This window comes from Pan paniscus, chromosome 9, assembly GCF_029289425.2.
Source record: "Pan paniscus chromosome 9, NHGRI_mPanPan1-v2.0_pri, whole genome shotgun sequence".
NCBI classification, from domain to species: domain Eukaryota; kingdom Metazoa; phylum Chordata; class Mammalia; order Primates; family Hominidae; genus Pan; species Pan paniscus.
Window position 1 is genome coordinate 47,120,172 of NC_073258.2, and position 13,684 is coordinate 47,133,855.

General features: G+C 54.5%; 1 protein-coding gene across 4 annotated transcripts in view; it reads left to right on the forward strand.

Moving 5' to 3' along the window:
* TSPAN18 (tetraspanin 18) overlaps positions 1–13,684 on the forward strand; it is a 204,125-nt gene that overhangs the window by 179,477 nt on the left and 10,964 nt on the right. For all 4 annotated transcript variants that reach the window (XM_008960305.5, XM_063608153.1, XM_008960303.5 and 1 more), the window contains 4 exons: positions 1,926–2,120; positions 10,178–10,252; positions 11,418–11,516; positions 12,021–12,203. In XM_008960305.5, coding sequence (XP_008958553.1) covers positions 1,926–2,120; positions 10,178–10,252; positions 11,418–11,516; positions 12,021–12,203 — 552 coding nt within the window. The remainder of the gene's footprint in view (positions 1–1,925; positions 2,121–10,177; positions 10,253–11,417; positions 11,517–12,020; positions 12,204–13,684) is intronic.

The window sequence follows — 13,684 nt, forward strand, 5'->3', positions numbered from 1 at the left end:
AGGAGGCACAGATTTTCCTGGAGGTTGTGCGGGAGACCAACGAGAGAGACACAGGCTGGGTGCAGTGGCTCACGTCTGTAATCCCAGGACTTTGGGAGGCAGAGGCGGGTGGATCACCTGAGGTCAGGAGTTCGAGACCAACCTGGCCAACATGGTGAAACCCCATCTCTACTAAAAATACAAAAAGTAGCCATGCATGGTAGCGGGTGCCTGTAATCCCAGCTACTCGGGAGGCTGAGGCAGGAGAATCGTTTGTACCTGCGAGGCAGAGGTTGCGGTGAGCCGAGATCGTGCCACTGCACTCCAGCCTGGGCAACAGAGTGAAACTCCGTCTCAGAAAAAAAAAAAAAAAAAAAAAGGAGAGAGACACTGCACAGCAGATGGCAAAAATGGAAACCCTGTCGCTGGCCATGCCTGTTAGGTCTTTCCTTCTCTTTCCCCTGCTGGGTCCTTCAGGCCTCTCCACTGGACTCCTGCCCTAAGGTCGCCTACAAATGCCCCTTGCCCAAAGCCATCAGCTCTCTTCAGCTTGCAGTCCTGCTCAGCCAAGCCAAAGCCCAGCAGTTTTCCTGTCGCCCAGCTGTCAACCCTCACACAGGCCTCTTGGGCCTCCGGTCCTCCCACCACACAAAGGGATTTCAAATACTTTACAGCCCGCAAATCCCATGGTGCCAAACTTTGGTTCTTCCCACAACAGATCTGCTTCTAATACTTATCTGTGCCCAAGAAAAATGGAATAGGCTGGGCACAGTGGCTCACACCTGTAATCCCAACATTTTGGGAGGCCAAGGCAGGAGGATCACTTGAGCCCAGGAGTTTGAGACCAGCCTGGGCAACATGGCAAAATTCAGTCTCTATAGAAAAATACAAAAATTAGCCGGGTGTAGTGGCATGTGCCTGTAGTCCCAGTTACTTGGGAGGCTGAGGCAGGAGGATGATTTGGGCCCAGGAGGTCAAGGCTGCAGTGAGATGTGATCCCACCACTGCACTCCAGCCTGGGTAGCAGAGCAAGACTCTGTCTCAAAAAAAAAAAAAAGAAAGAAAGAAAGAAAAGAAAAATGGAGCAGATATTTATTGAAATCTGCTAAACGCCTTCTATCCTTTCTTCCTTAGGGCTGCCTTAGGATGAGGGTGTTTGAGTCTTCTTTTGACCACAAGGAAGCTAAAAGGCTCAGACAGATTATGACACTTGCCTAGGGTCACACAACTAATAAGTGGCACAGCTCTCTCTCTAGACTACGCTGCCTCTTTCCAAAGATAAATAAGGCATAGAGAGCCCATGTTGACGGAGACATAAATAATAAGTCTTTTGAGCTATGGATTTGAGAGTGGGGAGCCCACTCTCAAGTTGGAACCTCACTGAGAGTCCCATGGGGGACAATGACGATGACTTGGTCTGTGTTTTCCCAGCCCCTAGCATGGGTGGTGCAAACACAGCATAGGGCTGACTCAGAGCATGTTCATGGACCTTTGTTTAGGGTGTTGAGGCTGGAGTCAGGGGGCCTGCGACCAAGCTCTGACTCTGCCATGAACTTGCTGTGTGACCTTCAGCAAGTTGTTGGTTCCCTCTGTATGGAATCAGAGGGTTGGACTAGATGTCCTCCTAATCCTACAGGTCTGACATTTCAAGAGAAGATAAAATTGGCAAATAGCCTTTATATGATTCAGCCCGAGGTGGGGCTTGGGTCGGAAATTGGATTTAGAGGATGCGTGTTGCACTTAAGGTCACGGCAGCTAGAAAAATTAAAAGCAATTCAAGGTGCGGCTGGGACTCACTGGCTCTCGCCACAGGTGAATTCCTGCCTGGCTCACCTAGTGCTTGAAGCCTCTGACCCTGGGGCTGGCTCAGGGGAGTGGTGGGTCAGAAGTGCCTAACCTCCCTTTCTGCCTGTTTCTCCTCCCAACTCCTCCACTGGCCCGAGCAGCTGGGCGGGGCCTGCCTGCTGGCCATCGGCATCTGGGTCATGGTGGACCCCACCGGCTTCCGGGAGATCGTGGCTGCCAATCCTCTGCTCCTCACGGGCGCCTACATCCTCCTGGCCATGGGGGGCCTGCTCTTTCTGCTCGGCTTCCTGGGCTGCTGCGGGGCCGTCCGTGAGAACAAGTGTCTGCTGCTATTTGTGAGTACCCCAGCCCCCACCCCATCCATGGGTGCTCTGAGGGGTGTCAGGGATTGGCTGCAGACTTCCAGGCCCTGCCTGGCTTCCATTCAGACCAGTGCTTCCCAAACTGGGGCGGGCTGTCAAAGCAGAAGGGATCATGGAGATGAGCACGTCCGACCCCACTCATTTGGTAGTCAATGGTCCTGAAACCCTGAGACATTCAGCAACTTGCCCAGAGTCCCATGGAGTTGGCAGCAGAGGGGATGATACAGACGCTAGGTCAGGGCCCCTGCAGTGCCTCAGGCTGCCTCTTCCCGTGCCTTTGGGACCTGTTTTCTCCCTGGGGCAGCCCTTCCTCTCTCCCACTTCACTTTGCTGCTTTCCTGCAGTCAATCCAGGACCCTTGGCTTAACAAACACCTAGTCTGTGTCCGCATGCCAGGAAACTCAGAATAAGGTTTGTGCCACATAGGTCCACCTCCAGGGGTGGGGCGGTCCCCAGCCTTTTCCATCTGCCTTGGTGGCCCCAGCTTCCAGAGCCTGCTTTTGCAGTGGGCCCGTGCCTGCAGTGGGTGAGCTGGCCCAGATGGAGGAGGCCTTGGCATCCAGGTCTGAACAACCAGGTTTCTCCAAGGCATGGTCAGCTGAGAGCACTGACATTGACCTTGATGTTTTTCCACTTGCTTGCTATTAAAAACTCTAATATATAACTCCTTAGTAACATCGCTAAGATGCCTAGTGGATGAGGCCTTCCCCTTGTAGATATGCAATTCTGAAACGGTATGATATGGCCTCTGAAGGTTTCTTATTCATCAAGTAAGTAGCCCTTGAACTCCTATCATGCGCATGTAGTTCACTGGGTGCTGAAGATATGTCGGGGACCAGGAGTGATGGTCCCTTCCCTCACAGACAGGCACAGGGGAGGCAGCCGAGCCGTGCGGATGAGCTGGGCAGCAGGCAGGACTGGTTTGAGCGTACTCCCTGCTCCATCCCCTAAGGGTGCGCCTCCCATCTAGTTCCCCAACCTCCCAGAGCAGCCATGTCTTCTTGTTAAACGAGGGGGCCGACCAGCTCAGCTATAGATCACAGCCAAACCAGACAAGCAGTGGGCCTTCTCGTTCTCGAGTCTCCTGGATTCCCATGGGTGGTGGCGCTTGGGGCCTCCGCCTGCTTTCCTGTGCTGGGTGGATGGGTCTTCTCTAAGAGGTCCTGGACTTGGAGAACTTCTGGGCTGAGCCCAGTCCCGCTACAGGGTAAGTTAAAAACAGCCCTGTTTAGAGAAGCGTGGGTGTGTCTGGGTCAGCTTGCGGATGCTCCTCATGGGCGAATTCGTGGGCAGAGTTAAATGACAGGGAGAACTGGGCTGGTTGGCTGGGGGGCTCCCTTGCAAGGTTCTGTAGATAAGCCAGCACCAGCAGTGCTGGGAGGAGAGACCTGGCACCATACCTCCTCCCCAGACGAGAGCACACTGCACGGCCCCATTTGTGTCCCGGTGAGATGCTCCCCATCCAAAGGAAGTGAAGTCAGCTGCGAAATGAGTGACAGGGAGCCTTGGGCCTATTTGTCCTTCCACAGCGCAAACACTGCAGACTTCATTTGAAGAGAAACAAAGAAAAACTTTGAGCGCCCCCTGGTGGACAATTCTCTACAGCTTGTCACGGTGCTCGCAGAAGTCTTGGCTGGGGAGCCCGAGGGGACTTTAAAAGGAGCTGGGATATGGGTCCCAGAACACACCCAGCCTCCCTTTCCCCCTCCTCACCTCGGCCCCCAGGGACTCATTCATTGTTAATGGGCTCGGCTCTGAAGCCAAGACAGGAAGCCAGGCTGGTGTTCTTGGCTGGGAGCAGGCTGGAGCGGCTCTAGTCTCCTCCAGTAAGTGGCTGCCTGCAAACCTGCCAGCCGCCCCAGGACGTCCTCCCTCCCGTGCTATGCGAGGCAGGACTGAGGCCCAGGGGTAGGAGATGTGTCCACGATCCTCCCGAGAGAGGTGATCCTGGCTGCCAGGCTGGGGGCCCTTCGACAAGGCCCGATGGCAGATCCTTCCCCTCCCCTCCCCACCCCCACCTCTCTCCCTTTGTCCCCCTTCTTTCTGCCTATCTCTGTGTAGCTCCCTTTCCTCTCTGCCTCTGTCCTCCCCATCTCTGTCCTTTTTTTTTTCGAGACAGGGTCTCAGTCTGTGGCCCAAGCTGGTGTGCAGCAGTGTGATCTCAGCTCACTGCAGCCTCAACCTCCTAGCCTCAAGTGATCCTCCCACCTCAGCCCCCCGAGTAGCTGGGAACACAGGCACGTACTGTCACGCCCAGCTAATTTTTGTATTTTTTGTAGAAACAGGGTTTTGCCATGTTGCTCGGGCTGGTCTTGAACTCCTGGGCTCAAATGATCCACCGCCTCGGCCTCTCAGAGTGTTGGGATTCCAGGCGAGCACCACACACTTGGCCTTGTCTTTCTCTTGATCTCTGTTTTTATTCCTACGCCCTTTCCTTGTCCCTGTCCTGATCTCTCCCTCCCCGTTTCCCTGTCTCTCTCTCCACTTCCCCTGCTTGCCCTCCCCTCTCTAAGGCCCCGCCCACACAAGCCTGAGGTCACAGTGTGGGTCAGAGGCAAAGGACGCTTGGATCAAGGTCTTCTGGCTCCCAGACCAGGGCTATCCACAGGCTCCTAACCTGGAATGGACTCCAAAATTTACCTAAAATTATATGCAAAATGTTATGTTATGTCAGGTCCTGTGTATGTGTATTGTGTATACATGGATTGTGTGCATACTCATGTGTATGGGTACAGTGTGTATGTGCACGTGTGTTGTATGTGCATGTATGTTGTGTTCTATCGTGTGTGTTTGTGTGTACATGTGTGCATTGCTTTGTGCATATGTACACGTGCATGGGTGTTGTATGTGCATGGGTGTTACGCATGCATGGGTGTTACACGTGCATGGGCGTTACATGTGCATGGGTGTCATGCGTGCGTGGGTGCACATATATATGCATGTGGACATGTGCCTGTGTGTGCACATGTGTGTTGTGTGTGCATGTGTGTTGTGTGCATGGGGGTTGGGGGGGTTCTGTGAGTGTTTCCAGAGAAAGGCACCAAAGTTTCTGGAAGGTTTTCAAAAAGGTTTATGCCCTAAAAAATAAGAAAAACCACTTCTCCCTTCCCGGCTGAACCTGGACCTAACTGTGTGGTGGTTCCAACCGAAGAGGGCATGGAGCCTCACCCCTGGCAGCTTCTGGGATCCTTCTAGAAGCCTTTCACTGCTTTCTCAGCCTGTCAGAAAGGAGAGAAGGCTTGTCTTGAGAGGGGCCAAAAGAGTGACTTTAGTCAGCCCAGGAAACCTGGCTCAAAGGTTCACAAAGCAAGGAGGCCTTGAGATGGGGCTGACTGTCCTCTTCCCTCTGCTCTGAGACTGAAGTCCTACAGGACCTGGGGACAATCAGTCTAATGACCAGACCACCTAATGATCAATTTATCTATATAAAGGTCCATTTCCCAAATACTCGTGTTGATCAGTATTACAGCACTCACATGCAATAGGACAATTTCAGCCTCCTATTGAAAATTTGTGGCATCCCTTTTTCTCATTTGCTTACCTTTGGGTATTTCAAGGATTTTTTTAAGCCAACTTATTTAAAAATTCTAATTTTAAAAATATTTTATAATGAAGGCAAGCTCAACTGGAAAAAAGAACAGCAAAAAGAGATGAGTATATTCAAAAAAGATAAATGAGCTGAATTGTACATGCAGTATGTAAATTTGGTAAATATTTATTAGAAATGGGAACTGTGAGCAGACATTGCCTATAAGCAGATGGGTTAGAAAAGCCTGGAAATGTTCCCAACTAGACAACATAGCAGTTTCCTCCCCTTTGCTAATTTTTCCATCCTAAGGAAAGTGATGCAAATTAGAGGATCAGGAATGGCTGACAAATGTGTCCTTAGGCAAATGGGATGCAAACCCTGGGAAAGGCCTTGATGAGGGGAAGCCCCAGGAATGGCTGGGTCCAGGGGAATTCCCCAAAGGACTTTAACACTGGTAAACTGTCTTAAGCAGGAGGACATTTTCATGCTGGAGAAGGGCCAGTTGGCAGAGGTGGCATTGTGACTGCCATGGGCACCTCAGCCTTGCACTTTGGTTCACAGGATTCACACTCCCACATACTCAAGTCATGCCCAGGCCTTGTGCTTGGGGAGGCCCACTTCCTCCAGTCCACGGCTTCCCAGGTTTATTCTTATATCTCATCTCCTGATGCTTCAGCTCAATGGAAACTCCATGAAGATGGGAACTGAGTCTGCCTTGTATGCATTTATTTGCCAATACCTAGCACAGTGCCTGGCACAGAGCAGGTGCTCAGTAAACAGCCCCGGAGCCAAGGAACAGAGAGGAGGTGGTAGCAGAGGTTTGGCTAAGAGCATGGACTTTGGAGTCAGAAAAGCCCGGGCTCTAACCCCTGCTCTGTCATTTCCTGGCTGTATGACCTGGGGCTGGTCACTTAACCACTCTAAACCTTAGATTCCTCATATACAAAATGAGGATAATCATACTTCCTTCCCAGCCATAGTGTTGCATTCATGATCCAGTGGGAAATGCATGTTTTGCTTGGCTGTGTTTGTGGGATGCCTAAGCACTCAGAAGAATTGGTGCTGAGCCTCAGGAGGCTTTGCAGGCCATGTAGAAACCATAAGACCTCGGGGCTCCTGTGGCTTCCAGGGTAACATGGTGATGAGAGGCTGTGTTCTGCAATCAGAGTTCTTGGGGTGAAGTCCCAGAGGTACTGCCCACCAGCTATGCCAGCTTGGGCCGAGTACTGCTCCTCTCAGCCACAATCCCCTGTCAGTAAAATGGGGGTGTTGCTGATAATAGCATCTGTCTCACTAGATGAGAGGGCTTGATGAGATGATCCATGTAAGATCCGCAGTGTCTGGGTAGCAAGGACTCAGCAGGTAGCTATTGCTATTTTTCCAGAGCCGCCCACACCAGCACTTGTCTTCGGGAAGGATGTGCTTCCTCTGGGCTCTAAGTAACCATCTGAGCAGCTCTCATGTCATGCCGGTCTTGAGAGAAGCACCGCACCTGCATTACCTCGTGGAAGCCATGCGCAGTCATCCTGGATGGCACACACACATCCCAGAGTGAAGGGCACACAGAGTACACGAGGCCTGTGATCTGCTTCGTCCATTATTTATCACTGTCCAGGCCGAGGCTGGTGGGCACGCCAGCTCCAGCTCATTGCCGTGGATGGAAACCATTTCTGAGGCTGCTCCTTGCCAGCCTGGGGACCTGCCAGTGGCTCCAGTGAGAGGGCAGAGGGTGGGGAGGGGCTCCTCATAGAGGCCCCATGTAATGAAAGCGGATGGCCATCCATCACCAGCCAAATGGAAATGCCAGGACCCCTGCCAGCGGCCTCCGTCACTGTCACAGGGGAGGTGAGGCTGCAGAGGCAGAAAACACATCACTCAGCAGCCACTGAGCCCAGAGCCCCCCACCCTCCTGGAAATGAGAATTGTAGGAGTGGCAGAATGGACCATGGGCATTGTGACCTGGGGCACAGGAGGCTTCCCCCACCCCACCCTCATCATACTCTGCACTGGTTGGGGAACTCTGCTCCCTGACCTCAGCTGGAGGTCAGCCCCCTCTTCAGGAAGCACAGGAGCATCTGGCCTGGTGTCCCTCATCCAGATGTGCCAGCAGGCCACCCAGCAAACCTCAGCCAGGCAACCTGCTGACCTGTGGAGACAGACTCCTGGGCTCAGAAGAGAGTGACAGAGCAATCCCTGAGCCTCGCCCTGCATCAGGGAGCAGACACAGCCTGGCACTCTGAAAAGGCAGCTGGGCCAGGAGGGGAGTGTTCTTTCTGCAAAGCTCCAAAGAGCTCTGCACCTGTGGAGTAGTCACTTCCCTTCTCCAGCTTCAACTTCCTCAACTTCGAAAAGGGGAAACTACACAAAAAAGAGACCGTGAGAACAGCGTCCGGTGCCCGGTGGTCCCCTGTGAGAGCAGAAGCCTGTGTCGGAGCAGCTGGAGCCCAGTGAGACCTCAGGGGCTCAGGAGCCCATGGTGCATCTGAGGGCTGAAGCAGACTTGATATGGTGGCTGGGGACAGAAGCCAGCCAGCAAAACACAGGATTGAGGAGTGACACATCCCCGCCACGGGCTGGGCTGCTTTGCTGAAGCAAGGGGCTCTCTTTAGGTTTGGACACTTAAAAAACTAAAACCCACTTGCCAGGCCTCGGAGATGTTTTATGTCCGTGTGCTGAATGGACAGATTCTATACCCCTCCCGAGGCGCTCACTAAGGTGGACCCTGGCCCACACAGTTTGGAGAGGCCTCGGGACCTCTAGAAGGCAGCCGCTGTGGATGCTGAAGAATCAGGGAGGGAATTGGACTGGGGTCTCCCTGGGGTGGGGATAAAGTGACAGAAATCTTCCTCTGACCACAAGAGGCACATTCCAGGAGAGAGACGCCTGAAGGTATTGTCAGCAGCCCACAGAGCATCTGCGAGGAGGCCAGTGCATCACCAGGAGCCGGGCCTCGGAGGCCACAGAGGATCCTGCTCGTGGCCCACATTCACTCCCCTTCTGCACATGAGAGCCCAGTGCCAAGCTCTGCTTGGCTCATTTCCAACAGGGGAAATGCTTTCACATGCCTCGTGATTCCCCATGGGGAATCCCCAGAAGTGGGTCTCCACATCCCCATTTTTCTGGCAAGAAAACTGAGGCTGGAAGGGGTTTGTATGAGTGGTTGTCCCATGACACACGAGGACAGACAAGGCGGGCCCTGAGGTGTCCTGACTTGAAGCCCAACACCCTTTGCCTCCTTCCAGCCTGGCACATCGGGGGCAGGCAGGCAGGCAGGCAGGCAGTCCTAACGACTGGGACCCCAGAGAGCAGGTCTGGCTGCTGCCTGGGTGCCTGGGAGGGCATGGAAGAACCAGTCTGTGTGTGTGCCAGAGATAAAGTCCTCTGCTGGTGGTTTCCAGATAGGGTGACAACGGACTTTGTCAAGGGCACCAGCTATGCTGAGTAATGAAGGCAAAGCCAGTTTCTTCTGTTGACAGCTCTCAGCCCAAAGGAAACCACACAATGACCAGGGCCGGTGATGTGGCAGATCACAGGGCCTTCATGGCGAGTGCTCCACCCCGGCTCATTCATCCATCTAAGAGTCCTGCACCAACACCTGTGCTGACCCAGGCATCCAAGCAGGCAGCGCGCTGAGTGACAGCCCCTGTGCTAAGGCCGTGCGGGCACCTCTGTTAGGCACTGTGGTGCGGGGGAGCCCAGGAGAGGGAGGGTTCTCCCTGCTTAGGGAAGTCAGGAAAGGCTTCTCACCAGGAGAGGGGCTGAGGCTTCACCTGATCTGGAGAAATGAGGAACTGGTGGGCAAGGAAGGGCAGTGCCTTCCTGGCAGAGGTAACAGAGCCTGTGAGGTCCCCGAAATGAGAGGCACTGTGGTTCATTCAGGGAACATCAAATTCAGTGAGTGGAGCAGAAGACTGTGTTAGATACCAAACTCCTGGCCCATGGGTTTTGAGATTTGGTAGTCATACCACCTTCCCTCCAATCTTATTCCTTGGGTTTTGGCTGAAGGTCAATGTGACCTCCCCACTTCCCATGGGAACCAGAGGCAGTGGGGCAGGGAGAGGTGGCCCTGGGGCTGGCAGGGTGGGGAAATCCAGCTGGGGATCCCCAAGGCACTCAGGATTCTTGCAGCCCGTACAACCTACCCAGAAGGAAATTTACCCAGAGTGGGCTCAAACGGGTTTCATCAGCGATCTCCTTCCAGGGTGGCTGAGTAGGGTTGTTCAGGTTGCACACTGTACAAGGGGCCTCTCTAAGGGTACCATTTGCATGGAAGGTATATATTTGTTTATTCTTTTCATATTTTGATCACAATCCTGTTGACTCCAAGGAGGAATCACTGGTGTGTTTGTTATGAAAAATGTCTGATAGCAGTGGAGTGCCTTAATCTTACAAAATGAGTATACTGCGTCACTGGTGTGACAGATGGACGGATGCATTGGCCAGTGGCCACCCCATCCCCTGCCTGCCCTCTGGGCTCACAAGGCTGTTCCTCTCCCTGCAGTTCTTCCTGTTCATCCTGATCATCTTCCTGGCAGAGCTCTCAGCAGCCATCCTGGCCTTCATCTTCAGGGAAAATGTACGTATCAGGCCCCAAGCTTTCCTGCCTCCTGCTATCAGCAAGGGGTTGGTGGCCATTCAGGTCTGGCTCCTCCCCTCCTTGAAGGGTCTCAGAGAGTGGGCAGCCTCTCATCTGGCACTTCCAGCCCAAGTCATGGCCCCACCGCCTGGCAAGGCCCCGCAGACCAGGGAGAGACCCCAGTAAGCCTGTTCCTGCAAGGGCTTTTCTCTGCTCCCAAAGCATCTGGTACAACCCCATACCTTATTCTGGAAACATCCCTTCCAAACCTTGCCTAGTAACGGCCCAGTGATAGCGAGACAGTCAGAATAGTCGGAGAGGCTGGAATGTAGGAGCACAAGGCAGACTGCTCTCGGAGGAGGCCCTGCCTGGTATCCTCCTGGGTACCTTGGCCCCACAAGCCACCAAGTTCCAGAGGCTACAGGCAGCTGGGGTGCCAGCTGCCTCCCCTGAGTTGACCAGAGCCAGGCACCATAGCCAAAGGGAGACTGGGGCAGGGGGTTGGAGAAAGATGGGAGGGGAGGAGGGGCAATGGGGCAGGAGACACAAAATGGCCCTGGGGTAGAGGAGGCGGGCGGGGAGGGTAGCCAGCACGGAGCAGAGGAGGAGGCCACCACAGCCTGCGAGCAGACAATGGTGCCCAGATGGTCTCCTCTGCTGGGCACCACCCAGGGCCCTAGCCTTTGACTGCAGCAGGAGGGAAGGAGAATATTTTGGGAGTAGGAGAAACTGTGGAGGACTCCTCTGGAAACTGATGTACAAAGACTTCCTGCCCGGTCCTGTAGCTTCTTCAGGCCCTGGGACCCAGGGCATCTGCTTGGCTCTGTCTGGGGAACAGCTCAGGTGGAAGGGGTGGGGTGAGGTGCAAACTCCCCACCCAGATAAGCCCTCCCTCTGGGCAGAGCTGCAGGTGGAGTGAGGTCCTCAGTGTGCCCTGACCTCGGCTCCACCGAGAGTGCATGTGTATGGACTTCCTTTCTCCACTGGGGATAAGAAGACTGCCCCAAGTTGGTGGTTTAGGAGAATCCCAGGGGACCTGGCACCAGGATGCAGAGCCCCTAGCTCTCATTCCCCCAACTCCCAAGCAGGTGGATGGAGAGACGATGGAGGGTGGGGGCTGCACCCAACTGCCAGGCCTAAGCCCATCTTCTCCCTCTGCCCCCAGCTCACCCGAGAATTCTTCACCAAGGAGCTCACCAAGCACTACCAGGGCAATAACGACACAGACGTCTTCTCCGCCACCTGGAACTCGGTCATGATCACGGTGAGTGATGCCCCAAAGATGCTGTGAACATTCAGAGCCATGATGCCCAGTGTTCACATGCCCACGCCAGGCATCAGTAATCAATCCAGGCAGTCTCCCATTGATCACAGACCTGGCCTTGGAATCAGCATCCACGCAGCATTCCAGGCAGCCATGCCACTTGATCACAGTCCCTACTCGGGATGAAACCTGTTTGCTATCCCTGTCTTGGGTCCCCAAGCAATGGTCATTATGATGATGATAATAACCACAGCAACTGTTTATGGAAGGCTAAGTGCCTGGTGAGGTGGGAATTGCTACTGCCACCTCTGTTATAGAGATGAGGACACTGAAGGCCCAGAGAAGCTGAGTGGCTTTCCCATGGTCACACAGTGGTGACAGGTGGAGCCCGCCCACACCCAGTCTTCTGATGCCACTCCTTTGCAGAGGCTGTATGTCCTTCTCTGTCCCCGCCCCTGTGTCCTCCTCCTGCCCACCAGAACCTTCTCTGGGATCTCCCCCTAGTTTGGTTGCTGCGGGGTCAACGGGCCTGAAGACTTTAAGTTTGCATCTGTGTTTCGACTCCTGACCCTGGATAGTGAAGAGGTGCCGGAGGCCTGCTGCCGGAGGGAACCCCAAAGTCGGGACGGGGTCCTGCTGAGCCGGGAGGAGTGCCTCCTGGGAAGGAGCCTATTCCTAAACAAGCAGGTACTGGCCCTGTTCTCCAGACAGGGGAGTGGGTCTATCGGGATTTGGGTGGCCAGAGCTGGGTGGGAGGCGCTATCACCCCAGAGGGTCCGAAGCTACCTGAGGAATCCCAGGGAAGTGTTGGCCATGATATGGGATGCCTGCACCTGAGCAGGGGCTGATGGAGGCTCTCTGTCCAAGCCCCTGAGATCCAACCAAAATGGGGAAGGATGACAGTGGCAGATGGTCTGCCGCTGGAGTGGGCATTCAGGCTGGGGCTAAGGGGTGAGTAGGAGTTTCCCGATGTTTCCTGAGTTTCTGATAATGCAGGTCCAAAGGGAGGGAGGGGGACAGAACCAGAATTGCACAGTGGGGGGCCCTTCTTAGCCATGCACTGTATTTTGGAGGAAGCTCTTATTTGCCATGTGGGGCGCCCTAAGGGAGCAAGGTCTCCTTGACCTGACTCTCCAAGGTCAGAGAAGCTCCTAGACTTTTCAGGTTCTCTTGCAACCTGAGGACTTCCTCGAAGCCTTGGAAGAAACCCTTTCCCTTCCTGCACGTGCCATTTCTAGGGAAGACAAGCGCCTGGCTTTGTGTGCCTCCTGCCCACACACCCTTATGAGTTCACAATGCCCTTGCTCTTAATCCCCTTCTTCCCACTGACCAGCCCCCACTCTGCCAGTGTGGGTGTGTGACCAGGCTAGGCAGGAGGAGAGGGAGGGAGAGGACGAGGGTGATCTAAGCCTGGGCCCCAGCCCCTTTGCTTGAGTAGGACTTTAACGAGGGTCTCATGGAGAGTTCCAGATGCAAGAGACACAGCAGGGGACAGGAGACAAGGCCCCTGTTCCTGCGAGGCTCACGATCTCATTAGAGGACGCGCAAGATGAACAAGCAGCAAACTAATGAGAAGTAATCATTTCACATGGTCATGATTGCTGCGAAGAAATAAAACCAGATGAGGGGCTAGAATGGGCCTTGGCGGGGGGGCTCAAGGCAGAACTTGCAAAGTCCCAGAGGAGGTGACAGTGAGCAGAGGCCTGGGTCCTGGGGCTCTGGCGGGCCCTTTCCAGCCTCGGCTCTGCCCCAGGAACTCAGCCCCTCTGGCCCTGGCACCTCCCCATGGATTCCTGAGGCCCTGAGGGCCACATTCTCTCTGTCCCTCATCACCCTGCCTTCCTGCACTGGGGGAAAGAGGCTCAATAGAGAAATGAGGGCCCTGAGTTGAGGCCACTGTGGACGTGGGGCAGAGAGACCTGCCGTGGGGAGCAGCTGCAGGGTGGGGAGGGGAGTTTCAGGCTTCCATGGCAGGCAGGGGTGGGCTGGTAACTGCTGCGTTGCCTTCGCCAAGACACCCTCTCTGGACCTCAGATTCCATATGTTGGCAGAGGCTGCTGGCTGCCCCCCACGATCCATTCACCCCTACTCTCTTGGGAAGGGAATGGTTATCACACCCCATGACCACCAGCTAGAGGCTGCACTTCCCAGCCTGCCTTGCAGCTAGA